We start from the raw sequence: 27,199 nt of genomic DNA on the forward strand, positions 1-27,199 counted from the left end.
AATCCTCTGACTGTAAAAAAAAGAGCTAATGTCTCCAATATGTATCATCCCCTCATTCCTTTGTGTCAATAATACTGTAAATACTTGTGCTCCCAAACAGAACTATAGCATTCACTCCTTCCAGAATAAAACAGTTGAACAGCTACAAAGCACCCTTCAGCTTCTCCCCCAAATCAGTAGTTTAGGTACCTCTTTTCCCTGGGTCTCCAGTTTATCCTGCTAATGTAAATCCCACCCCGTCATCCTGGTGCAATGCTCTGAGGTCTCTGGCACTCTCCTGTCCCATGTTTCCAAGCTCTGCTTCTGAGCCTTCTTGACTAGATGTCTCTGGAAGCCAAACATAAACGTTATCTCTATCCCAACTATTCCCCCTTCCTATATGACTTCTGGGAGTACATTTCTCAAATTTCGACTTTTAAAAATAAAATCCAGAACCAAAAAAGACTGGGAGATGCCCACTCTTAATGGGACCTGTTTCGTGAAAACTGTGATAAACTGTGTGGTGCTAGAAACAAAAAAAAACCCAAAAAAATCCAAAAAACCCCTCAGATCAATAAAATCAATAAATACATTTTGATAAATTTTATGCTCTTTTTTCTTCAATGACAGAGCAACACAGCACTATGCACATGGACTGTGTACTTGAAATTCCAGATCTGGAAGTCACTTAAGGCTTTGTCCAACTCTTCCTGAATCCAAGAGAAATGTTTTCCTTACTCAATGCGAGGTAGAGAACACTATGTGATTACATAGCCCCTGTGTGCTTGGGCTTATGTTTCACATAGGGCATGCCAGCCAGCTTTTAGAGACATGGTCAGAGGGAAGGGTGCATATTGACACGCTATTCTAAAATACACTAGGCCATTATAGTCCCTTTCCTTCCTGCCTTTTCCACAAGGCCATAAAATTTCCTCTGTTGGGAAAAGAAAAATCCCTATGGTATCCTTTGGCTTTCTCTGTTTTGAGTTATTTTCACTCCTAACACTGGTTATTATTTATTTTCAAAGGTACATAACCATCAACAAGAGCAATTATCCTCTCAGGAAAACACGTACAGGAATGTATCTGTTTATGGCTCCATGTTTTGACTTTCAGCTGGCTGCCAGGTGATTGCTGTTTTCCTATCCATCTCTTGAGATGAATATTCAAGGAATATCACCACTACTCAGCTACTATCTTCTTCAGCTATGTAGGAAGCAAGTGAAAATAAACTGTTTTTCTTTACAAAATAAAAGATGATAGGTAAAGAGTCAGCTGAGTAACATGCTATTACAGAGAAGTTTATTGTGCTAAGTATAATTTTAGTACAACCTACATGACAGACGCTTCCTTGTTTTATTTTTCCAAGAAAAGGCCTCTGTGGAGGAAAAGTAGCACTTCAATGTTTATAAAGCTTTATGTTCTAAACAGTTACAGAACAGACCTTGTGTGTTTCATGCACTTCCTGTTGGTTTGTAACTTGAGGAAATTCCATGGTACCAAAACTAAACTGGATCTTTATTAACCACGTACAGATGCCCTGCAGTGACAGCAGCCTTTCCAGCTCCACACATCCCACTGCCTCCTCCAAGGCCGTCTCACCACGGCTCCCTACCCCCCCTTCTCTCCAGTCTCCTCTCTTGTTGTTCTTTGCCACGATGTGCGCAAAATTCAGCCAGAACATTCCCAGCACTTCCTGAGCTATTATAGAAGTTCGCAGTGAAGCAGAAGAGGATATTAGTCTTATCTAAATGAAAAGAGGCATCCCAGAACATTTTACATTTAGGCTTCACTCATTTGTTTAGTATTGCACAGCTCTCCTATGTGTCTTTTTGGATGCCGTTAATGCCTTTCTAAAAACAGACCCTTATTTAAAACAAATTAATATTTTTCTTCCTTATATGAACTAAATAGTACTTGTTTGTATAGTGTTAGCTAACTGTAATTGTGTTATTAAGGTAATAAAATTACCCTACTGCTATCACATTCATGTGATAAGGTATAATGCAATGCTCAAAGCAATGTTTAGTGGAGCAGAGAAGTATCTGGCAGAAAATTATTATTTACATTTTTTCCAGTAGGTTAATTTTAATTGTGGTCTATGTGAGATTTTTTTATTGCAAACAGATCTGCTATGTTTACCAGCTTTTGTAAATCAGGTCTCAGAAAGATCTTAATAAATTAATAATAATTCTTTAAACTTTAGATTGTTAGTCTATTGTTAGTCAGGTTGATTATTTCATGCCTGTTTATGATTTTGTTCCACAGGAAAGGCATAAAATTTAGTATTTCAAAGGCTTAGAGTGATAAGGATATTAACACTTGCAGCATGACCAGAATGATCCTGGGACCATTTACAGTACCTAAAATTTGCTGACCACCTGAGTACTCCATGTACGTGTGCTTATTTTTTCAAATATATCGCTTTGTGTTGGAGGGAGGACATGGAGAAGTGTCTTTTAGTTGAACTTGGGCATAAATTCATGGCAAATAAAATATAAACAAAGTCATAGAAATGTTGACAGATCTTAGATTAGAATTAGGAGTCCTGCATATAATTCAAACACTGATTTTAATCTGCGTGGTAATCATTCACATGAGTAGACCTCAGTTCAAGAAATCACAGGACACATGGCTAAATCTAACCCAAAATACAATAGCTTTAGTAATAACATTGAATTTTAAGTATACGGGGGGTGGGGGGAGGAAGGCAGAGATGTCCTGAACAGAGACCTTGAAATCTTTCTGTTTGTTTTATAATAAAGATATGTAGGGTAAGTTCTATACATATGCAAAACATTAGTATTAATAACTTACAGAATCTACTGATTTGTCTTTATAGAGTCAGTACGTGTGGGTGGCAGATCTGAACATACTTTTGTGTAACACTTGCTTGTTCTGGTCATTTATGAGATCGTGGTATTTACAGTTAACTTGTAACTCCGCTTCTTCCTTTTAGTATTTCAGAAAGTATCCAAATTCACTCTCGCAATTTATATGAGCTGTAGTGTTTTTTATAAAGCAATTCTAAAGGAATAATCCAATAGTGCTGCCTAAAACGAATTCATCTCCATAAGCCTGTTCCAAAATACAGCAAAGTCAATGGAAAAATACCGACTGACTGGAACAGAGTTTAGATCAGCGACATTTTTGGTAATGGATACTGGTCATTTCTCATACGCTGGGCTAAGAGGTGTCCATGACGCAGCTGACTGTGTGCCCAAATGGCTGACATAGCTGTCAGCAAGATTTACAGTGCATTTGCACCCCCACAATGAGAATGCAAAAGTAAAAAGGATGAAGAGATTTTGCATGTATCTCCAACTGCTGAGGCATGAGAACACCACTTTAGCCAGTCCTTGATACAAAAACTATGCTCCGCTTTCTCTGAGGTTTAAGAGCTTTGTGAAGCATGTCAGAGGAGATGGAGATCAGCCTGAATGGCAAATATCTCTGAGGGGGAATATCAGGCCGTCTTTGGGCTCTGGAAGAACTCAGATGTACAGCAGAGGGACAAGGAGATGCTAAGCTGGGGCCAGCGTGAAGAGCTGCCACAGCACTCTGCTCAGTGAGCGCTTCTTCCCTGTGCGCCTGTGAACCATTGCAACGGGCAATGGTGTGCAGAGATGCAGCAAAAGGCCAATGATGCTGCACTTCTGCTGGGCTCTGCTGGATGCTGCAGTGCACCATGCTGACATCGCAGCTTGGGCAGAATTGCTCTCCAGAGAGCACCTAAATCTCCATGTTGTATGGCAGCATCATCAGCTCCTTCAGTACAAAGCCACTGCATTGCACTGGTAAGCCTGGCAGGGTGACCAGGGCTTCTAGCTGCACAGCTGGCTGGCAGCACTACATCTGCCTTTCACAAAAGCTACGGCTGGGTGCCACACCCCTGTGGGAATTTGGAAGCAAGGTATCTGCGGCGGGCGGCAAGGAAGGCACAGACTCTGAGATCGAGGATGCAAGGGCCTGAAGCCGAAAGGCCTAAGGCTTTTTATTGTTATGCTACTACCCTGTTTAACTGCTACAATGCAGGAGCCAGACTAGGCAGTTCAAGATAACATCAACATTCACACGCTAAGCACTCATCACCCATCCTGGGAAGAGCCCACAGTGTCCTGGGCTCAAAACATCAACAACCATTCCCTGTTTTCAGTTCTGTGTTCAGAACTGACCTTCAACACATGTTTACTTGTTACATGCCTCAAAGAGCCCTGTGAACTGGTCTCGGCTCCTTTATCTCAGAAGCAAGCAAAAACTATTCTCAGTGCAGTGTTCCCAAGCAAATCTTATGCTCCCTAAGTAAAGCCCAGCTGCTTGCAGACTGAGGGTCTTCCACATTTCCCCCTTTTTTGTTTATTCGATGACAAGTGTGGTCATGATGTGGGCTTCGGCTTTTCAGAGTCCTCTGATTGCAGACCAGGTAAAGTGAAGAACTTGCAAACCGAGAAATCTCTGAAGCAGCACCCGGGGTAAAGGCACACAAGCAGGGACGCAGGCACCGCGGAGTTCAGTTCCTGCTAGAGAGAGAGTGAGAGATTCCGGGCCTGCTGCCTTCACCTGTATATTAGGGATTTCTTGCAGGCGGCGGTTTTCCACTGTGCTTTGATCTTTCTCACAGCAGGGCAGGAATCTCAGGCATAAACAATTAGGTGCCCTTGAGTCTTATCACAGGCCTATGTTATCTGAATGCAGATGCTCTACTTGTCCAGCACACAAGACTAAATAACAGTTAGTAGTATGATATACTTGTTTTTTGACACCCCAGGTGCAAGTCACTTGAGCGTGTTTACAATCCTCCTCACCAATCTTCCGCTATATTTCCACATTCTACCCCCTCGCTCATGAGACTGCTTCTCCTGGGGAGTGCAAAGCTGGACGTGCACATTTGGCTTGCGGGGTATAGAGCAGAGTAATCTACAGAGGCACACAATAAATACATATAGAAAAAGGAATAAACATAGATATCTATACAATAATGCTGTAGCATCACTAATTACAAAGAGGGGCCAAAGATAAACAAGACTGTGAACAACATCCCTGTAGTGGGATTTACAGTTTTCATCAGTTCTGTCTGTGTCAAAGCTGCAATGAGAATGTCATCCATATAATGGTAAATAAGAGACTGTTTAAAAATACTTCGAGTCGGCTCTATTGCAGCAGAGACCACTAACTGACAAATTGTGGGACTGTTCATCACGCCCTGTGGGAGAACCTTCCTTTCTGCTCATCTTTTTTCTTTACTGTCGGCTTTGGGCAGTTCTTTCTAATATGTCCCATTTGATTACACTCAAAACATTTCATTTCTGCTCGTCCCACAACGAGTTGCTGAGCCAAGGCACTTGCAAGTAAAGTAGCTTTATGCTCTTCAGAACCCATATTCTGACAGGCTTTAATAAATTCTGCTATACTTTTGTAAGAGTTTTTTAGAGGGCCCAAAATTTTTTTACAATCTGCATTTGCATTTTCATAAGCCAATTGTAAAAACAGCATTTCTAGTCTATTTTCATCATCAATCTGCCTGCTCAATGCTGTTTGTAAACGATCAATAAACGTAACATAGGGTTCTTGAGCTCCTTGCCTGACTGCCGCAAAAGAGGGCTGGCGTTTCCCTGCCTCCGGAACGCATTTCAGGCACTTTAAAGCCAATGCAGAGATCTGTTCTAAACGCTGCTGAGGTAACCGTGCCTGTACCTCTGGTGTTGCATACTGATTAGCTCCAAAATATTCTTGCCTATTTTCCAAAGTGTCTGCAGAAGCAGCCTCCTGGTACTCTGCCAGCCACAATGAATATTGTGCAGGTGTTAAAATCATCCGTAAAAGTGACTTCCAATCATGTGGAGTCATAGTATAGGATTCCCCAATGACTGTTACTAAATTTGAAGTATAGTTACTGTGCAAACCATAGTCTCTCACCACGGCCCGTACTTCCTTAATCATTTCATAACTAAGGTATTGATACTCAGGAGAATGATTTGGACGATAGATTACCGGCATCGCCGTCAGCATGGCAAAATCTCCTTTACGAGCAGCTTCCTCTCTACAATTTTCTGCCAGCGTTTTGTATTTCGTTACACGAGACTCTGGTACCTTTTCAGCAAAGCCAATAGGTGGCTCGGCAGACGCAGGATACGGAGGAGCTGTTGGTGTTAACTGTGCTCTGCCCGTAGCCGCTGCCGCTGCTGCTGCCGGCTGCGAGACCCCCCGCACCGAAGGGACGGCTGCAGCCGTTTCTTTTACCAATGTTAATGGCGGGTATAAATTGGACTGTATGTCTGGATCTGTGAAATCAAGATCGTAAGGATCGTCTGATTCTCCGAAGACTGTTTCATATTTAGGCTCCTGTTGCTCCTTCACATCCACTAAGGTGTTAATAGGAGTGGATGCCAGAGATTGCAAATACTCCTCTGCAGGCTGGAGTGCAGAGAGCGCTGTAAAAACAACCCTCCAGGTTGCTTCTAAATCCTTCAGAATATCAGACTGCAACGTGTTCCGTTTTTGTATTTCTACCCCCACTTTCGCCCAAATCTTTGCATCGTAAGTCCCTGATACAGGGAACCAGGTACAGTTGTCTTTGATCCACACTAATAACTGCACCAATTTCGCTAATTGGACCTTATAGCCCTGTTTGCGTAATATACGCTGTAATACCCCAGTGTAGAGCTTATGCTCTTGGGAACTAGCCTGTCCCATGTTTATTGCGATCACGGAACTCACTGATTCTGGGGACTCTCCAGTCCTGGGGACTCTTTGGTCCTGGGCACTCACTCTCCGGTCCTGGGACTCTCTGGTCCTGGGGATTCTCTGATCCTGAGGATTCTCCGATCCTGGGGACTCTCAGGTCCTGGCGCGCGCTAGCCCCTGACAATCCTTCGATCAGAGTCGCCGCCGCTTCTTCGTTAATCTTCAACCTTGTTCGGGCGCCATTTGTGGCGGGCGGCAAGGAAGGCACAGACTCTGAGATTGAGGATGCAAGGGCCTGAAGCCGAAAGGCCTAAGGCTTTTTATTGTTATGCTACTACCCTATTTAACTGCTACAATGCAGGAGCCAGACTAGGCAGTTCAAGATAACATCAACATTCACACGCTAAGCACTCATCACCCATTCTGGGAAGAGCCCACAGTGTCCTGGGCTCAAAACATCAACAACCATTCCCTGTTTTCAGCTCTGTGTTCAGAACTGACCTTCAACACATGTTTACTTCTTTCATGCCTCAAAGAGCCCTGTGAACTGGTCTCGGCTCCTTTATCTTAGAAGCAAGTAAAAACTATTCTCAGTGCAGTGTTCCCAAGCAAATCTTATGCTCCCCAAGTAAAGCACAGCTGCTTGCAGACTGAGGGTCTTCCACAGGTATCTGTCCTGTCAGTAGCAATAATGCTCTTTAAGCTGCTTCTTAGCAACGATGTGGTGTTGGAGAAAAAGAAAACTTTATACTCCTTCAGAGTGTTTTTAACAGGAACAGTTGCTTTTTTCTTACTTATATATATTGTATATAATGTAAAGGTATACAGTATATGTAATAATTATATCAAAGTAGGTGAACAAACTCAGCCAGCATTTCCAAGGAACTCTTATGTTCACAACTCTCAGTTTAGATTCTTAGGGTATCTCTTATTGTATCTTTGGCAGTAAAGAGCGTTATCCATGCACAGATTTATTGCAGGTGCCTTAGTTTTCTTAATAGCCTTTGTACCTCAGAGGCTCTAGCAACTTGCATGCTTGTTACTGCAGAGCAGCCCCATGGTTTTTTCCTGGCTCCTCTAATGAAAAAGTGAAACTGCCCAAGCCAGGAAATGAGTGTCTGTAACATGCCATGTGTCTCACTCCCCACTGCAAGCGAGCACAAGGGGCTACCCACATCTTGTGTGTCAGAACAAAGATACACCTCTGTCACATACATTTTTAAAGATGAGCTATCATGCATGGAGCTTAAAGACAAGTTCATTCCTCTTTTCCACAAGAACACTGGAAATGCCTCCGCATGCATTACAGGAGATCAAGTTTACCTGTGAGAGTTTGCCTGAAACTGACTCCTCCTTCATGCTTTTGGGGCAATTCAATTACCTGTTCTGTGCCTCCTTTTTCCCATCTGTAAAAAAACAAAGTCAATAGCATTCCTTCAAAGGACTGCTACGTGCATCACTTCGTTCCACTGTCACCCCTATTACTATGGGGAGGCCTAACTAAAATTTTATCATTATCCATGTTTAGCATAGATACAATGCTATTATATTATGATTATGTCTACCAACAAGAGATACAGATCCTAATAACCTCTGAAACTGAATTTGTCCTAAGAAGTCTTTCATTTGCCATGCACAGAGAAACCACATTTGCTGGGCTGGGTTTGCCTGGCATTCAGAAAATGAGGAATTTCCAGGCAGACTGGGGATTTTATTCTTTCCAAGCCCAAATTTGGGGAACCCCAAATTTCAAACAAGTGTCTGGAGGTGCAATGCAATTGCTCTCTGACTGGTAGGAAGTTCTCTTTAACAAAAAATACGCCCTTTTATAGTGTTAACATCTTACACAGTTCTTTTCAGTAAGGGTTGCATCTGGGAAATTCTGGAGAAACACCGAACTCCACAACAGTGCACACAGAGCTATGAGATCATTGCTTAAGGGATTGTTACTCGTGTCCCAAGCTCTCCACAGGGGTGTGTAGCTCACTGTCTTTTGGAAGGGGCAAAACAATCCAATATGCAATTTTTCTTATGCTAAATCACTATCTGGGGTGCATTTACTGTGCAGTTTACTTACAGTTTAAATGTAGAGATTTTACGCCAAATCTAGCTGTGGATATGCCTCCAAAGCCCTCAGCAATGCAGACTATGATAAAAAAGTGGTTACCCTTGTTACACTTGACACCCCCACACACTGTTTATACAAGGAATTGAAACTACCTGACCATGTTGAGCTTTCAGCAGTCAGTTCCTAGTGATCAGAGTCAAGAGCAAAGCAGCTATTCCTATCAAAAGAAGAGGAAGTGCGGGAGGGTCCATTTTGGCACAGTCTGCTGATCACCAGCTCTTGGGTGGAGAGGACAGGGAGTTTCCAAAGTAAACTCATGAGAGCTCTCAGCCTCTCTAGTTCTCAGTAGTGTGATGGGCTATGCCATTTCTTTTACCTCCAGATGACTGAGGGACTGGTTAGAGAAAAAAAAGAACTGGAAGAGTTGGTAAGTAATTTTTAGAAATACAGTGACATATATGTAGAGAGAGGAATGTGATAAGGAGAAAGAGATAATAATGCTGCCTTCCACGTTATTTCAGAAATCAGGACCTAAGAGAAAGAGGTCAAATACTCACTAATAAACCAGACAGTGCATTTAGTGTGCTTCAGTTCCATGCTGATATTTACAGTAAAAAACAGATATTTTGCTAAAATATTTGAACATCATTGATAAAGGGGCTCTCTGTGCCAGGGTTTGTACTGTTTAAGGGATCTAGGCCTGCTTTGTTACAGCGAGCCAGGGCTCTCAGAGACCTCATACCTGACCTCACAGGACAGACACAAGACACAGCTCAGGACCACTAGTGTCTTCCATAACATGTGCAGATGAACAGATTTCTTGGCACCAGAAGTTTCATAAGTCAGCATGGATAACGGTGCGGAGTCCCTATCACATTGCTTTCTCCTCAGCACCATGCTGTTTAGGCTGGGGATCCTGTGAAAGGAAAGACATTGTCATTTAAATATAGTCATCACCCTATAAGGTCACATTGGGCTACTACCACACATGATGGGAGAAAATGCAGTTTTACAGCAAACTGGTTTCACCAGTGAGAAGATCAAGGTTTTCCCCTGTGAGAAGTTTGTTCTAGACAAGATGGAAGCAGAAAATGGTGTATTTTGTGGACATTTTTATCTTCCTCCCAGGACTCAGACACCTAGGCACGGGGACTGTGTTGAAGGGCACTGTAAAGTGTCAGCAGACCAAGAACATTGAAGGAGGGGTGTGTTGGAAGGTAAAAAATTGTCTCCTAACACATTATAAAGCAGTCCTTCTTTTCACCTGCCTTAGATGCCACTCAACATGGTCCTTCTTTGAGTGCGAGTTACTCCCCAAGTGTAATATGGTTCAAGAGATTTGACAAGTGGAAATACAGAGCATCCTGGCTGTAGCAGCAGAGGACTCTGCTCAGACAAGTATATTTTTCCAAGCACAAGCTATTCCAGTGAAGGCCATTGTTGCAACCAGCACATTTTCATTGCTTCATCTCACTCAAGTTATCAACACTGTAGCGCAGACTCTGAGACAATGCTGCATTGCCTACATGGATACACTGAGCCCATGTAAGCCAGGGTCATCCTGGATGCTGAAAGAATCTCACCTGATAGTAACCTTTCCCCAGTGCAAGCCAGCACGAGGAAAGGCCAGCCAAGCTAACTGCATTTTTTGCTCTGGACTCAAAGAAAGGCTTTGGCCTATTCAGTTTAATTGGGTGTCAGCATCCTCCTGACCCTTCCAAACCAATTGAATTATGGCTTCTGCCAGCATTCCTGACAACAGGAGAGCAAAATCATGTTTGCACTCTGGATGAGACAAGATCCAGTGTCCCCACTCTAGCAGAATGAACACTCACATCTCCGCCTGCCTCTCCCTGCTGCAGCCGGCACAGCTATTCCTCCACACGATCCAAGAACGCAGTGTAAGCACCATGCCGCCGTCGGTGCCTCTGGGAGCAGAAAAGCAGAGGTACATCAGAGCTACAAAACGAAACAGGAATGGTTGTCATGAGGGTGATCTTTGACAAGTTCATCAAAGAACTCATTCTCAGACATGTTTCAGTCTTGAATCAGAGCACAACTTGTTGAAATGCCTAGAGACATTTGTGTTCAGCCAATTCATGTGTTTTACAAATGTTCCTGTTGACTTGCCACTATTCAGTAGAATTATGTTCACAACTCAGAATCTCTCATCACCTACACTGGTTCCTTAAGCAATTTGTTTTGCTTATTATTCCCTCAGTTCAAGAAGGACAGGGAACTCCTAGAGAGAGTCCAGCGCAGAGCCACGAAGGTGATTAAGGGGGTGGAACATCTCCCTTATGAGGAGAGGCTGAGGGAGCTGGGTCTCTTTAGCTTAGAGAAGAGGAGACTGAGGGGTGACCTCATTAATATTTATAAATATGTAAAGGGCAAGTGTCATGAGGATGGAGCCAGGCTCTTCTCAGTGACATCCCTTGACAGGACAAGGGGCAATGGGTGCAAGCTGGAACACAGGAGGTTCCGCATAAATATGAGGAAAAACTTCTTTACGGTGAGGGTGACCGAACACTGGAACAGGCTGCCCAGAGAGGTTGTGGAGTCTCCTTCTCTGGAGACATTCAAAACCTGCCTGGACACGTTCCTGTGTGATATGGTCTAGGTAATCCTGCTCCGGCAGGGGGATTGGACTAGACGATCTTTCGAGGTCCCTTCCAATCCCTAATATTCTGTGATTCTGTGATTCTGTGATTCTGTGATTTTCCCCTCAACACTATTAGTTAATCTTCAGTAATGTTACTGGGAGCTGTTTTATAACGAAAATAGAGACATTGTCTTTTTGGAGATCTCTACATTTAACTATTTGGTGTATATTTATAAACCATCAAAGCATCCATCCAGTACCTGCATATTCTGAAATAGTCTGTGTCTTTGAACAGTCTAATATGGGCATCTTAGTTCCTACAAATGAATTGCCGTGTTCAGTGCTGTATAATTTCTGATAAAGGCTGAAATAAGAACGTGTTCCCCAAGAGACTATCTTTTCAGACTCCATCAAAGTCCACAAGAGCTGGACACAGAATTATATTCTTGAAAAACTAACGAAATTGCTAGTCCATGTTCCTAGATCTCCAGTACAGTGAAGCTTAGGACATGCCAGCTCTCCCCTCAAGTTCAGCTATTGCGTGATCCAAAACTCTCTGAAATAAATGTAATTCAGAAGTAATAATAATAATTTTAAAAATGTAAAAAGGTTTTGATGCAGAGAAAAGCAGGAAGTTGTCCTTTAATCTGACTAACCGTAACTGAAGCAGATTGAAGTGGCCAGGGATTCTTTGGTAGTAGCAGCTGTGGATCCCATTTGCTTTCACAAGGCTTGTATGTAAGAAATCTCCTATCAGAGTCCTTTTGCTTTCTTTTCAGCGGTTCAAGTCCAGGATCTGAAAATATTAAGCAAACAGTATTTATAAGCTATAGGAAAAAACTGTCTGGACTCTAGGATTTGAAAAGCTATGTTTATTGTTAATCAGCTAGGATTCCAAAAAAGGAGCACCCAGACATACATGGTAAAGGTTATAAGAAAAAATTCTGTCCATGGTCTTGCTGTGAATGCACAAAGAAAGTAGTGTTTTATGCTATATGGTTTGTATGTGTGTGTACTTTAACTAATGTGTGGTTAATTATTTTCAAATAACCTATCCTTATAAGAGGCAAAGCTATAGAAACTGCACTAAAGGGCAGACATCCCATTATTGACTATCCACCACAGTAAGAATGCAGATATGGACTATTGTATCTACAATCAGGACAGCAGACATTGGACTTGATTTAATTGCCTGAGAGTTAACCACCATTACAAGGTTGAAATTGCAGTCTTATCAGCAAATCTACACTGGCAAGTAGATTTTTGAGATAATAATCCCGCTTGTATCAGGTATCCTTAAAATTGAGTGTCTTTGCATAAGTGAACTAGTGTGTTTTCTGTGATCTGAGTCTGTTATTTAGAGCTAGGAAGCAGACTTTCTCTGATATCAAAACTTAGGGCGAAACATTGCTGTTTTTTTGGTTGTTAAGCTTCATCTGAGGCCACTTAAGCCAGCTACATGGCAGAGGAGGGGTTCTACACTCTTACTCCTGCTCCCTACTGTTCATGGAGTGATACAAGATATCCAAGATAGCCAAGCGATATCCAAGATATCCAAGTGATGGAGGAATCGATGAGGAGAGGTGCCATGCTGGACCTTGTTCTCACCAACAAGGAGGGGCTGGTGGGGGACATGAAGCTCAAGGGCAGCCTTGGCTGCAGCGACCATGAAATGGTGGAGTTCAAGATCCATAGGGCAGCAAGGAGGGTGCGCAGCCAGCTCACCACCCTGGACTTCAGGAGAGCAGGCTTTGGCCTCTTCAGGGACCTGCTTGTGACTGTCCCTTGGGATAAAGCCCTGGAGGGAAGAGGGGCCCAAGAAAGCTGGTTAGTATTCAAGGACCACCTCCTCCAGGCTCAGGAGCGATGCATCCTGACAAAGAGGAGGGCAGGCAAAAATGCCAGGAGACCTGCATGGATGAACAAGGAGCTCCTGGATAAACTCAGGCACAAGAAGGAAGCCTACAGAGGGTGGAAGCAAGAGCAGGTGACCTGGGAGGAATACAGGGAAATTGTCCAAGAAGCCAGGGACCAGGTTAAGAAAGCTAAAGCCCTGATAGAATTAAATCTGGCCAGGGATGTCAAGGACAACAAGAAATGCTTCTACAGGTATGTCAGTGATAAAAGGAAGACTAGGGAAAATGTGGGCCCTCTCTGGAAGGAAACGGGACACCTGGTTATCCAAGATATGGAGAAGGCTGAGGTACCCAATGACTTTTTTGCCTCAGTCTTCACTGGCAAGTGCTCTAGCCTCACCACCCAAGTCACAAAAGGCAGAGGCAGGGACTGGAAGGATGAAGAACCACCCACTGTAGGAGAAGATCAGGTTTGAGACCATCTAGGGAGCCTGAAGGTGCACAAGTCCATGGGACCTGATGAGGTGCATCCACAGGTCCTGAGGGAACTGGCGAATGAAGTTGCTAAGCCGCTATCCATGATTTTTGAGAAGTTGTGGCAGTCTGGTGAAGTTCCCACTGACTGGAAAAGGGGAAACATAACCCTCATCTTCAAGAAGGGAAAAAAGGAAGACCCGGGGAACTATAGGCCAGTCAGTCTCTGTGCCTGGCAAGATCATGGAGCAGATCCTCCTGGAAACTATACTGAGGCACACGGAAATCAAGGAGGTGATTGGTGACAGGCAACATGGCTTCACTAAGGGCAAATCATGCCTGACAAATTTGGTGGCCTTCTACGATGGGGTTACAGCACTGGTGGATAGGGGAAGAGCAACCAATGTCATCTACCTGGACTTGTGCAAAGCATTTGACACTGTCCCACATGACATCCTTGTCTCTAAATTGGAGAGACATGGACTTGATGGATGGACCACTCAGTGGATAAAGAACTGGCTGAATGGTCGCACTCAAAGAGTTACGGTCAACGGCTCAATGTCCAAGTGGACACCAGTGACGAGTGGTGTTCCTCAGGGGTCGGTATTGGGACTGGTCCTGCTTAACACCTTTGTTGGCAACATGGACAGTGGGATTGAGTGCTCCCTCAGCAAGTTTGCCGATGACACCAAGCTGTGCGGTGTGGTCAACATACTGGAGGGAAGGGATGCCATCCAGAGGGACCTTGACAGGCTTGAGAGCTGGGCCTGTGCAAACCGCATGAAATTCCACAAGGCCAAGTGCAAGGTCCTGCACGTGGGTCGGGGCAATCCCAACCACAAATACAGGCTGGGCGGAGAATGGATTGAGAGCAACCCTGAGGAGAAGGACTCGGGGTTGATGGTTGAAGAGAAGCTCAACATGAGCCGGTGTAGGGGCCTGGACCGTGGGAAAGTTATAGAGAGAACATACCAGTACACTGTTATGTAACAGCATGAGATAGCAAGAAAGTATAGGGAAGTGGCTTGCTTAAGTTTATAGTAAGTATCCAATTAGAACAGTAGAGGTGGCACGCAGCCAGATTATGGACAATACTTGTAGCCAATAGCTTAGTGTGTGACCGTTATATAAGAGAGTATGTAGGTTATAAAAGTGTGTGTTAACCAAAATAAAGAAGCTACTAGAGCACCATATTGGTGTGCTGTAGTTCTTTCCTCGCGCGGACCCCAACATTATGGTGACCCCGACTTGATCGTTGCATCGGAGAAGGGGGACCAGACGAAAAACGCGAGGGTGACTGCTGTGCCGGCGGAGGTAAACGGGGCCGTCCGAGAGAGGCGGGGAAGCTGTCCGAGAGAGGCAGGAGGCCGTCCTAGAGAGACGGGAATCCGTCCGAGAGAGGCGGGGAAGTCGTCCGAGAGAGAAGGGGAATTGTAGGTCTACGTGATTAACGGCAGGATGGAGGGTGCAGTATCTGCACTGGAAAAGGCGGAGGTGGAATGTATTCTGCAGATAGCTGTGCAAACTGAGATTAAGATAAAAAGAAATGAAGTAGAAACTTTGCTGGAATGGGGCCAGCAAAGAGGTTTTCTAAAAACCACCGATCAGTTGTTTTCTGCAGCTTGCTGGGACGAGCTAGGGCAAGAACTTTCGCAATTAGTCACGGTGGGAAATAAAAAGGCTAAAAAGCTAGTTAAATCTTGGAAGAAAGTGAGGGATATGCTGGAGGCTATGTCCTCTGAGGCGAAAGTGCGATCCGCTCTCAAAAAAGCACTAACAGAACCAGAAGAAAAAGAGCAGTTACCGGCGTACCCTGTAGAGGCAGCCCCTTCCTACGAGAACTTTCCGATACTCCCCCCACCACTCCCCCCGCGGGTTCGGCGCCTTCCACCGCCCCCCCCTCCCCGCCCCGCGGGCTCAGCGCCTTCCGCCCCCCTTCTCCCCCCCGCAGGCTCGGTGCCAGCTGTTTATCCTGCTATTGAGGTAGAGTTTTGGGGTGGAGAATCAACAGTCCCGTTAGCCCCGTTAATGCCTTATGAAGTGGGGCCGGAGATGACATCTGGGGTCTCAGTACCCGCTCCGGAGGCTGCCGGAGGCAAACAGCCAACGGTGAATCCTGAAACTGTACCCCTCCCCATGGAAGTAGAAACAAATGAGTCAGACGCCGCTCCTGAAGCAGACAGTAACGCGCCTTTGCGAGAGTTACTGCAGCGACAAGAACAGAAAATGCAGGAACTATTAAAAAAAAATGGAGAAGCTAGATGGAGGAGCTAGTAAAACATCACGGCAACTCGCTTACAATAAAGCCTCGCAGGCGATATCTGGCGGGTTAGAGGCTCTCGAACAGGCTATCGAGAAGCAGTTAGCTCCGCCAGCAAAACCGGAACTTACTCCGGCAGAGCTAAAGCACAAAGAGGAAAAAATCCGGAAGTGGGCGCGAATTTGTGTGGAGAACAGAGACTGGGAGGAGACAGAAGCTGACGCGTACCTACGCGGCAGATTTGGGAGTGGCCTGGACGGGCCGTCGCCTCCCCGGGGCGGGACGTCGTCTTCTCGTTTGCGCATGCGCCGACTGACTGACCCGCCACGGAAAGAGCATAGCACTCACAGACCAGCAGGTGGAGCTCGAGCTCCATCTACGCCAATGTCAGACCCTTCAGATTCCGATGATCCTGGTGATGAACAGAATACACAGCCTGCAGCATTACCCGGTTATGATCCAGGGCAACGATGGCGGGGCGTCATTCGAGAGGCTACCATTGAAGGAGTAATGTTACCGTCTAGCATCACTGCAATGCCAGTTTTCACACAGGGAGATCATCGTCAATGGGCGCCTTTTGATTGGAAAACTGTGAAGCAGTTACAAGAAGCAGTGATGCAGTACGGAATGGAAAATAAACATGTGATGCAGTTGCTAACATCATTCTTTAAAAACCAAATATTAACACAAGTGGACATACGTGCTCTTGGCGAACTGATGTTGCCGCCCACTGCATATCTGTTATTTATGGACAAGTGGCGGCAAAAACTGGAGCTAGCCGCTCTTGATAACATACAAAGGGAGGAGGGGGATCCCTTGAGAATGGCATCGCTTGATGCACTGTTAGGAAAAGGTCAGTACGCTGATGGTGCGACACAAGCTGCTTTACATCCGCACGTGTTACAACAAACACAGGCCTTAGCATTGGCTGCATTGAAGGAGCTGCCAAATATAGGAACACCTAAGCCCCCTTACACGACGGTCAAACAGAAGGCAGGTGAACCTTATATGCAATTTGTTGATCGCTTAAAAGACGCCATTGATGCATCGCCGAATTTATCCTCTGAAGCTAAGGCCGCGGTCGGGAGGGATTTAGCAGTCATGAATGCAAACACACAATGTCGGCAGATTCTTGCCACCTTGGGAAAGACGGCCACATTGGCAGAGATGGTTGAGGCTTGTAGCAGACTTCCAATACTGCAAGAGGAGGTGGAAAAGACGCGGATTCTTGCTCAAGTCCATACTGATGCCTTAGCTGCAGTTTTCAAACCACCATGGAAAACAGGGAAAGAAAACCGAGGTTTATCTGGGACAAGATGCTACCAGTGTGGAGAACAGGGACACATGAAGCGGAATTGCCCCAAGAAAAACATCCTAAACCAAAGGGGCAACCCCAGAGGATCTGCTGGGCTTGCAGATGTGTGCGAGCGCTGCGACAAAATTGGGCACCAGGCAAAGGACTGCCGATCAAGTTTTAGAAAAGATGGAACCCCGTTGCAGGGAAACTGGAGAAACAGCGCCTGGGGACGGGGTGCGATGACACCACAATACTGTCCAGCAGCCTACCCCACTCAGGTTGTCTCTCAGAGCTCTCAGCTTCCACCAGAGGAAGTGCAGGAGTCGATTTGGCTGTGGGATCAGATGTAACAATCACAGATGGTGCCGTACATGTAATTCCCTCAATCGTTAGTGGACCTTTAGGCTATGGACTCAGTGGGTTGTTATTAGGAAGATCATCAGCTACCAAACAAGGTCTTCTGGTACTACCAGGCGTCATCGACGCGGACTATACCGGACAAATTGGAATCATGTTGCAAGTATTAAACCCACCTGTGACGTTGAAACAAGGAACTAGAATCGCTCAATTAGTTCCGTTCCGCTCCAGCGTTCCTAGAGCCGTTGACACCGTCAGAGGGGACCAAGGTTTTGGTTCCACTGGAGCTCCCACAGTCGCATTTGTGCATGAAATAACTACCGCCAAACCCTGTCGAACAGTTAATATCAGAGGACCCAGACACATAACGTTAACCGAGAAGCAGATGTTGTTGGACTCTGGAGCTGATGTTACCATAGTTCCTCGTGCTGCCTGGCCAGAAGCATGGCCTCTTGAATCAGTTAATACCGCTGTGGTCGGAATCGGAGGTGCTTCACCCACACATGTAAGCACTCGTTTTGTAACAATTGAGGACTGTCAGGAGAAAATTACAGCTCGAGTTCGACCGTATGTGTTACATACCACTATTTGGATTCTGGGGCGAGATGTGCTTTCGCAATGGGGATGCGTTCTCCAAACGCCTTTTTAGAAGCGGCCATTGCGGCGAGCAGCACCCGACCTACACTGAAGCTTACTTGGTTAACAACATCACCCGTCTGGGTGAACCAATGGCCGCTACCCAAAGAAAAGCTCGCACACTTACAGGACTTGGTGCAAGAACAACTTGATGCAGGTCACCTAGTACCATCAACAAGTCCATGGAATACACATGTATTTACAATACCTAAAAAGTCAGCGAAAAGGAGATTACTGCAAGATTTAAGGACTGTTAATGCTGTCATACAAGACATGGGCCCGTTACAGCCAGGGCTCCCTACACCTACCATGTTACCACGAGGATGGGATATTGTCGTGATTGACCTCAAAGACTGTTTCTTCACAATACCTTTGCATCCGGACGACTGTGAAAGATTTGCATTTACAGTTCCCTCCATAAATCGTGCAGCACCAGCGAAGAGATATCATTGGGTGGTATTGCCACAAGGTATGAAGAATTCTCCAACAATATGTCAGTGGTACGTGGATCTGGCTCTACAGAAATTTCGAAAGACACATGAGGGAATGCTGATTTACCATTATATGGATGACTTGCTACTTTGTCAAAAGGAAACCATTGCCAACGAAGTGGTAGAAGAATTGAAATCGGATCTGGAAAAGTGGGGCCTGGTCATAGCCCGGGAAAAGGTACAGCTGTCAACACCTTGGAAATATCTAGGGATATCGCTTACCGAATCCACTGTTCGACCTCAGAAATTGGAGATTCGAGCAAATGTAAAGACCCTGAGTGATGTACAGAAATTAGTGGGAGACATTCAGTGGATAAGGACTGTCTGCGGCATCACTAATACAGACCTTCAACCTTTCCTTGAAATGCTTCAGAAGGGTTCCGCACCTCAAGAATCCCGCGAGCTCACAGAAGAAGCTCGATCTGCACTGCAAGTAATAACTCAAAAGATTGCCTTGTCTTGTGCTTCACGAGTAGTGCCTGAATTACCCGTGGACTTGTACATTTATAACATGGACCTTGAAGAGTCAGGCATATTAGGACAATGGGACCCATCTCAGTCAAATCCACTTCAAGTGCTGGAATGGGTGTTTTTGCCCTCTCATGGTAAAAAGACTATCACTACAAGATGGGAAGCCATCGCTCAAGTCATTCTCAAAGGGACTGCACGGCTATTAGCTGTGGCTGGACGACCACCTGATAAGCTTGTTATTCCAATCAGCCTCGACTACCTACCAGATGTATGTCAACGAGAAAAACTCATGTCCTTAGCCCTATTGAACACGACGATGCAGGTTGACAACCACTATCCGTCACACCCCATCTTTAAAACTCACATATCGTTGGAAGAACGGCCTATTGTCGTCAGTGAGCCGTTGCAAGCAATCACGGTGTTTACCGATGCAAGTAGCCGCACCGGAAAAGCCGGATTTGTCTGGCAAGAACAGGGAGAATGGAGAAAACATACCATCGTAGCAGAAGGATCTGTTCAGGTTTTAGAATTACAAGCTGTACTCCTGGCCTTACAAAAGTGGCGCAAAGCACCCTTAAATTTGGTAGTGGATTCCCTATACGTGGTAGGGGTTGTGAAACCCATACATCGATCGTTGCTTCGCCATGTCACCAATGAACTGTTGTTCAAAGCCTTTCTCGACCTATGGCATGAAATGCAACACCGTCTACACCCGGTATTTGTCACCCACATTAGAAGCCATACCAGTTTACCCGGAGGTTTGGTGGAAGGAAACTCCCGAGCCGATCAGTTGGTATCCACGTTCCCGGTAGACAGATCCCCACAGGCAAAATTAACAGAGGCTCGACAATCTCATCAATTTTTTCACCAATCTGCAGCATCATTGCGATTGCAATTCCAATTGACAAAGACTGATGCAAGGGCGATTATAGCTTCTTGCCCAGATTGTGCTAGAATACCTGTGTTACAGATTGCAGGAGCAAATCCCAGGGGACTCCAACCCAGACAGATTTGGCAAACAGACATCACCGAATATGCTGCCTTTGGCCGACTCAAATATATCCATGTATCAATTGACACCTGCTCCGGTCACATGTGGGCTACAGCCCTGACCTCCATGACAGCTAAGGCTGTTAAAAAACATCTGTTGCAAGCTATTGCAGTAATGGGCCAGCCAGAACAAATTAAGACTGATAATGGCCCTGCCTATCGATCTGAATCGCTTTCAGAATTTATGCAGAAATGGGGTATTACACATGTACGCGGTATTCCATACAATTCTACAGGGCAGGCAATTGTGGAACGTGCTCATCGCACATTAAAAGAGCATTTAGAAATTATTCGAAAACAGGGGGAGATGGGACCACAGGATGTGCTACATAAAACATTGTTTGTATTAAATTGGCTAAACCCTAAGCAGAATTCGCAAACACCACCTGCCATAGCTCACGGGCAGGGAAATCAAAAAGACTTCAGTAATACAAATGTACCAGTAAGGGTATTCATCCCAGAATCAGGCACTTGGGAAGGGCCAAAGCAATTAATAACCTGGGGCAGAGGGTATGCTTGTGTCTCCACAGGAAATAACTGCCAATGGATTCCAGCCAAATGGGTGAAGCCGTGGCTAGATGAACCAGCCGACGCTACAGGACCAGACAACTCTAACACCAGAGGCCTTGAGGAGGTGTGATCGCCGCCTTGCACGTATCATCTGGCCGTGACTCCAGAATCTGAATCCAGAACGGAAGATGCGGGAACATCATGGGTTTTTTGGACGAACTGGTTGGGTGGTCTGGGAATTGGAGGGTGGATAGCCAGCCTAGTGAAAGGCCTGGCGCAAGTATTGCTATTCATTTTGTATTGGTATTCTGTACTATAAAAGGTTTTGCAGGGAATGATATCAAGAACCATTGCCATTTATATTAAGAAAGAAAGGGGGAGATGTAGGGGCCTGGACCGTGGGAAAGTTATAGAGAGAACATACCAGTACACTGTTATGTAACAGCATGAGATAGCAAGAAAGTATAGGGATGTGGCTTGCTTAAGTTTATAGTAAGTATCCAATTAGAACAGTAGAGGTGGCACGCAGCCAGATTATGGACAATACTTGTAGCCAATAGCTTAGTGTGTGATCGTTACATAAGAGAGTATGTAGGTTATAAAAGTGTGTGTTAACCAAAATAAAGAAGCTACTAGAGCACCATATTGGTGTGCTGTAGTTCTTTCCTCGCGCGGACCCCAACAAGCCGGCAATGTGCACTTGCAACCCAGAAGGCCAACCGCATCCTGGGCTGCATCAAAAGCAGCGTGGCCAGTAGGTCAAGGGAAGTGATTCTGCCCTTTACTCCGCTCTCATGAGACCCCACCTGGAGTATTGCGTTCAGCTCTGGGGCCCCCAACATAAGAAGGACATGGAGCTGTTGGAATGAGTCCAGAGGAGGGCCATGAAGATGATGAGAGGGCTGGATCACCTCTCCTATGAAGACAGGCTGAGAGAGTTGGGGCTGTTCAGCCTGGAGAAGAGAAGGCTCCAGGGAGACCTTATAGCAGTCTTCCAGTACCTGAAGGGGGCCTACAGGAAAGCAGGAGAGGGACTTTTTACAAGGGCATGTAGTGACAGGATGAGGGGGAATGGTTTTAAACTGAAGGAGGGTAGATTTAGGTTAGATATTAGGAAGAAATTCTTTCCTGTGAGGGTAGTGAGACACCAGAACAGGTTGCCCAGAGAAGTTGTGGATGCCCCCTCCCTGGCAGTGTTTAAGGCCAGATTGGATGAGGGTTTGAGCAACCTGGTCTAGTGGAAAGGTGTCCCTGACTGTGGCAGGGGGTTTGGAACTAGATGATCTTTAAGGTCCCTTCCAACCCAAACCATTCTATTATTCTATTCTATGTAATGATTACTAATTCCTTTAACACAATGAATGTGTATGTTGACAAGGTCTTACCTATGTTTAAATGCTGTGATTTTAACTTCAGATTTAAAGGATCTCTGGAGTAACTTATCACAAAATTTGGTAAATTAGCTTCATACTGCACTTGAAAAAGAAAATACATTGTAACATCAGATAAGCCATCATGCCTAGAACCAAGAATATTGAAGTTAACTGTAGACTTAACTTTACATGTTGGATTTAGGTAAGGTAAAAAATATACCTGTAACATTTCTGTTCAAAAAATACAAGGTTTAGGAGATTTAGTTAACTGTTATTTAACTTGTTAACAAGTCAAGCTGTTGAGCTGACAAGAGTTATGATTTTCCATTACCCTGAAGTTTTTTATTTACACAACTCCTTTCACCATGGTCCCAATCTCAAATGAGTCCAGTGGCCTCCTGTTACAATACAGATGAGGAATAATAACAGAAACAGAATACCCTTCTAGAGAAAGGAGCTGTGATACTAAACACACAGGGGATGCAATTTCTTGGAATAAATATGTTACATGCTTTGGAGCTATTTGCATTATTTTTCAAACATTTCCAGTGAATTTAATTAATCATTAACATACCCTGCGGTCATCTGCATTACAATGAGCTTAAGAGCTTTCTGTTTCTGGAGAACTTATGAGAGGGCTAAAAGGAAAGCTGAAACGATGGGGTCATTTAACCTCAATCATTTTTTAGACATGTGTTCTCATTGTTTGAAAGCAAAAGTGATTTTTATATTAAAAGTGGATAGCATTTTAAATAATTGGTAATGTTTTCTGCCAGTTGCAAGAGGAAATTGTGAGTTTGGCTGCTGGTAGTGCTGCTCTTCACCAAACCACATTTTGCAGAGTCAGATAAGTGTAGGACAGGATATGACACCAGCACGCTGGTCTTAAAATCTTTCCAAGACAAGGTGTCTTAAAAGGGTGAGTTTGCTCCATCAGCCCATTCTTGCAAAGCAATTCACTCTTTGTGTAGATCACTTATATTAGACAACATCGCTAGGTACACAGATTTGACTGACAATTTTTCCTGGTCTTCACAGGTTGAAATGGATATCGTAAAACAGTTGATTTCTTGTGAGTTACAAGATAGGAAACCAATAACCATGATGTTCTGGAGGTATCAGTATCATCTGCATGAATAGGAAGATATGTTTCTTTGATTAACTGAACAAGATAAAATCAAAATGGTGGGGTTAGGCAGTAGGATGAGTACCCCGTGAAATCAAGAAAGGAACATAAATGGTGCATGAAGTTACATGTTGAAAACTTGATGGCAATGAATATTTAACTGTGGATTGATGGGTGTGATGCTCATCAAAAGTGTGTAGGAGAGAATGCCACAAGGAGAAGGAAACACTGTACGTTAGTAATTTACATATCTTACGTGTTGCCTTTCTCTTACTACACCCCTTTTTCTATTTTTTTCTGGCTGAGTTCTGATTTCCATTTAATGAAGCATTTCTCATTGGCCTGAATGGTGAAAAAGGGACTCTCCGTCTAAGTGAACACAGAAATTGCCTCTTTTTTTTGTGTGTAAGATCAAACCTATTCCTAAGAATTTTGGCCCAGTGAAGCTAGTCCTTAGGTACATTTTTTATTTAGAGATCTTGCACTGAGATTGCTCATTTCCTTTTAAACTCCTGACAATATATCATTAAGCGTTCTCCCCAGGGGCCATTTTAGTGAAGAAAAAAAAAGAGTAAATTCCCTGTAGAGGCAAGTCCTTAGTTCTACTGAATTTGCATCACTGTACAGTCTACAGCTTGCTAGAACTAAGTAGCCTGAAGTTTCAGTTGGCTGAAAAGTTAATGATATATCAAAGTGATTAGACAATATGCACTATTTTCTTCCAGACCTCAGAGTGGAGATCCCCTCTACCTCTGGACCAAGTCCTGAGGAGAGTCTGAGAATGATTTGTTGTTATCAGGAACTTAATTGGGAAATTTTGGCTGCAACTTGCTTTTTTGCTTTTTCCTTATTTCTTTTCAGACATGCTGACTTACAATGACTTGTTTCACTCAGGTAGAATTTTGTCAAAGAAAACCATTAGTCCTGAGATTAGAGCACTGACTGGTGACACTGAAATCCCCAAACAAAGTGCCTGATTCATAACACGGACCCAAAATTTGATTTCACACTCACAGCTAAATACCTTGGTCATGTAGTTGTTGGACTTTCTGGAATTAGCTTTTGGAGCCAGTCAAATTATTAAAGCATTAGTTTTCTCTAGATATGGAATGGGGAAGGTTCTGAAACCTTGAGAACATTTCCTAAGTTATGTATTCTATAGATTGTCTTGCTACAGTCAGGCCCTCTGAAGTGGTGACCTTAGAAAGCACAACAATAGAGTTGCAGGACAAACATGCTTTTTTTCCCCTTCCACTGGTTTTACAAATTTACATTACTTGTTAAGACCTGAGAAACAATAAGACACTTTACTTAAAGATAAAGGATTTGTTTAGCAGGTTTTAAGAAAAATTACTATTTAATTATTATTATGGAAACTTGATCATCTTGAAATAAAGCAAATTTTCCTTGAGACACAATATTATGGGACAAATTTATTTTGGCTGTAATAGCTAACTAGAAGTTTGCTTTTAATTACCTTAGGTAAACTCAAAAACAAGGAAGTTAAATTCCTGCTATGGTAGCTTGGTAAATAAATGAAGACATGATTTACACTCTCATGAAGACAGAAGGAGGAAAAAATATTTATTGTTTACCATGGGAATGTAACACTGGCTATATGCCATTTATGTGGTTCAATAAACTACATGCCCAGGTATAAATGTTTACTTTGGAGAACAGAAGGGGTTTTGTTTACTGCCTTCGTTTTGTTTCTTATTTTAGAAATAGTAAGTTTGCTGAATTGTTCTTTGGGCGAGAATCTTTGAAGAGCTCGGAGGAGAGGAGGTAGGAAGGTTTGTGACTAAAAGTTAATTGAATATGGATAGAATACTGAATCTTAATAAAAGAATCTTCTCTCTATTTTTATGCCATCTGATTTTGAAAGATATTAGGAAAAAAAATCACAAAAGACCCAAACAAACACAAAAGAACCCACCAAAGAATGAGTCCCTAAAAGAAAAAAAAATCTTCAAAAAATCTGAATAAAAACCATTTATATTGAAGGCTTCTCTTCCTTAGCAGTTTTAATGTTAAACACACTGATTTTGGAGGTATGCACTGATCCAAGTTGTATCTTGGATTTTTCAATTTTCCTTGCAACTTTTCTGTATATAATTTGATTTTCAGTTGTGAAAAAAAGGATAGTTTCTTGCCATATGTTATGCACAACCGCTAGCACAATGAGGTGCTGGTCTCAGTTAGGGCCGCTAAATGGAAATATTACCATAAAATCCTTCCATCCAGCGTGTCAAGCAATTCAACCATTAGTCTGGGGAAAGCAGAAAGTACAGGCAGACGTCTCACAGAGAGCAAGGTAAAGATGAACTGATTATCCCTGATGTCCGTATTTCAATCTGCTCTGCCAAAATGAAAACCATCTTGTCAGCTACAAAGCACATTAAAACATGGAGTACCAAGCCTGTATTTATCAGCTTTCCCTGTGTAAGTCTTTTTGGCACATAATTCGTGACTACAGCAGAGTTACCTATCAAAGTTAGGTCCCAACTGCGGTACTAATGCCGGGTTTCCTTTTTTTTTTTGACTAGTGAGACTGACATCTAGTGGCTTCATTTACGGATCCCCAAGCAGCCTCTCTTATTTCAGAGTGTTTGCCTTCTAAAAGTGTGGGAACCAGACACTTTACCTGCCTGTAATCATGTGGTTTGGGGGTCTTCATACACACCAGTCTTATATTTGCCATTCTTCACAAACAGTATTTTGGCCTCATAAGAGCTGATCCGCGGAAAGCGAGTGACAAGCTGAGGCAAGTCCCTTTTCTTCTCTGAGAGAGGAAGGAGCAGACTGGACCTAAGCCTGGAAAGCTGTTGCATGACTCTGGACTCAGAGGTAATTTTTGGTTTTGGTTCCCCTTTTCCCTTTCCTCGTGGCTTCTGGGAAGGGTTGGATGATCTATAGAGCTGGTAGCTAAAATCAAGAGGCTGCTTTAGCCATAGATCTGTGTTGGCTTTGGGTTGCTGCACTGCAGGCCAGTCAAGGCTAGCAGAAAATTTTGATTGGCTTTCAAATAAAAATTGTCACTTGTCTTGGTGGAGGGTGAACATAATGGCCTGATGACGGACTTTTTCTTCTCAGATATTGTAATCCCTGGCAAAAAGAAAAAAAAACAACACACACACACACACACACACATGTATATACATATATATACAACAGAACTTTTGTTATTGATTGTTTCTCGCAGTCTGGCTAGCCCTGTCTGTATAACCTTGTACATTCATTGAAGATAAATGTGCACTTGTACTTCAATATTATTTTGTACCCATGCTTAGATTGAGAGCTATTGCTTCTTGATTCCCTCTTTCTCTCAGTTCTGCAAAGTAACCTGAAGAAGCAAACTCCTAACCCTAGAGAAAGCCCATCTGAAGCCAAAAGCATGGATGTTTAGGAATCTACACGTTTATAGCAGCCTGTAGGAACAGGAGCTTTGATTTTTATTTTGCCTGAAATACCCATCACTAAGTAGGAACACAAATACATCCTCTCCTTCATGTTTTTATCCTTGTCTCATTAAACAGTACATCCTTGAGGATAGAATAAACTTGTTCACATGCAGCGCAGCACAGCGGGGGTTTGGTGTTAGCTGGGCAGTGCTGGATGCACACTAGCCTCACTTTGCACAAGCTGGAGTGACAAAATGAACCTAAAATCAGGGAAATGCTGAAACTTCAGTCTCCATCCTTCCTGATGCATTTTCGTGTTTCTCCACATTCCTGGGCCCACCCAGGCCAAAACGTTAATTAGAGCTGCCCCATTACTATCCTAATATGTGCCCAGGTGTTATGTCCTGCTGTGGGCTATCTCATCATCCAGTGCCACTCGAGCTTCACCTTTTTGCCCAGAGGGAGAGAGAGGCCCTTTCATATACACAAGGATGCCTCTGGGCAGGGTGAAAGTCCACTGGAGCAGCACTAATGCCCTAAGAGGCAGTAAAGTATTCAGCTCTG

General features: G+C 43.9%; 1 protein-coding gene across 1 annotated transcript; it reads right to left on the reverse strand.

Annotated features, from left to right (window-relative positions):
• Positions 1 to 9,556: 9,556 nt before the first annotated feature.
• Positions 9,557 to 26,065, reverse strand: C7H7orf78 (chromosome 7 C7orf78 homolog). The gene is given in 6 exon segments (XM_068405203.1): positions 9,557 to 9,647; positions 10,567 to 10,659; positions 11,990 to 12,129; positions 22,121 to 22,205; positions 25,879 to 25,902; positions 25,904 to 26,065. Coding segments are annotated over 5 exon segments (468 nt in total). The 3' UTR covers positions 9,557 to 9,647; positions 10,567 to 10,602.
• Positions 26,066 to 27,199: the final 1,134 nt, after the last annotated feature.

The sequence above is a fragment of the Nyctibius grandis genome, chromosome 7, assembly GCF_013368605.1.
Source record: "Nyctibius grandis isolate bNycGra1 chromosome 7, bNycGra1.pri, whole genome shotgun sequence".
Classification (NCBI taxonomy): domain Eukaryota; kingdom Metazoa; phylum Chordata; class Aves; order Nyctibiiformes; family Nyctibiidae; genus Nyctibius; species Nyctibius grandis.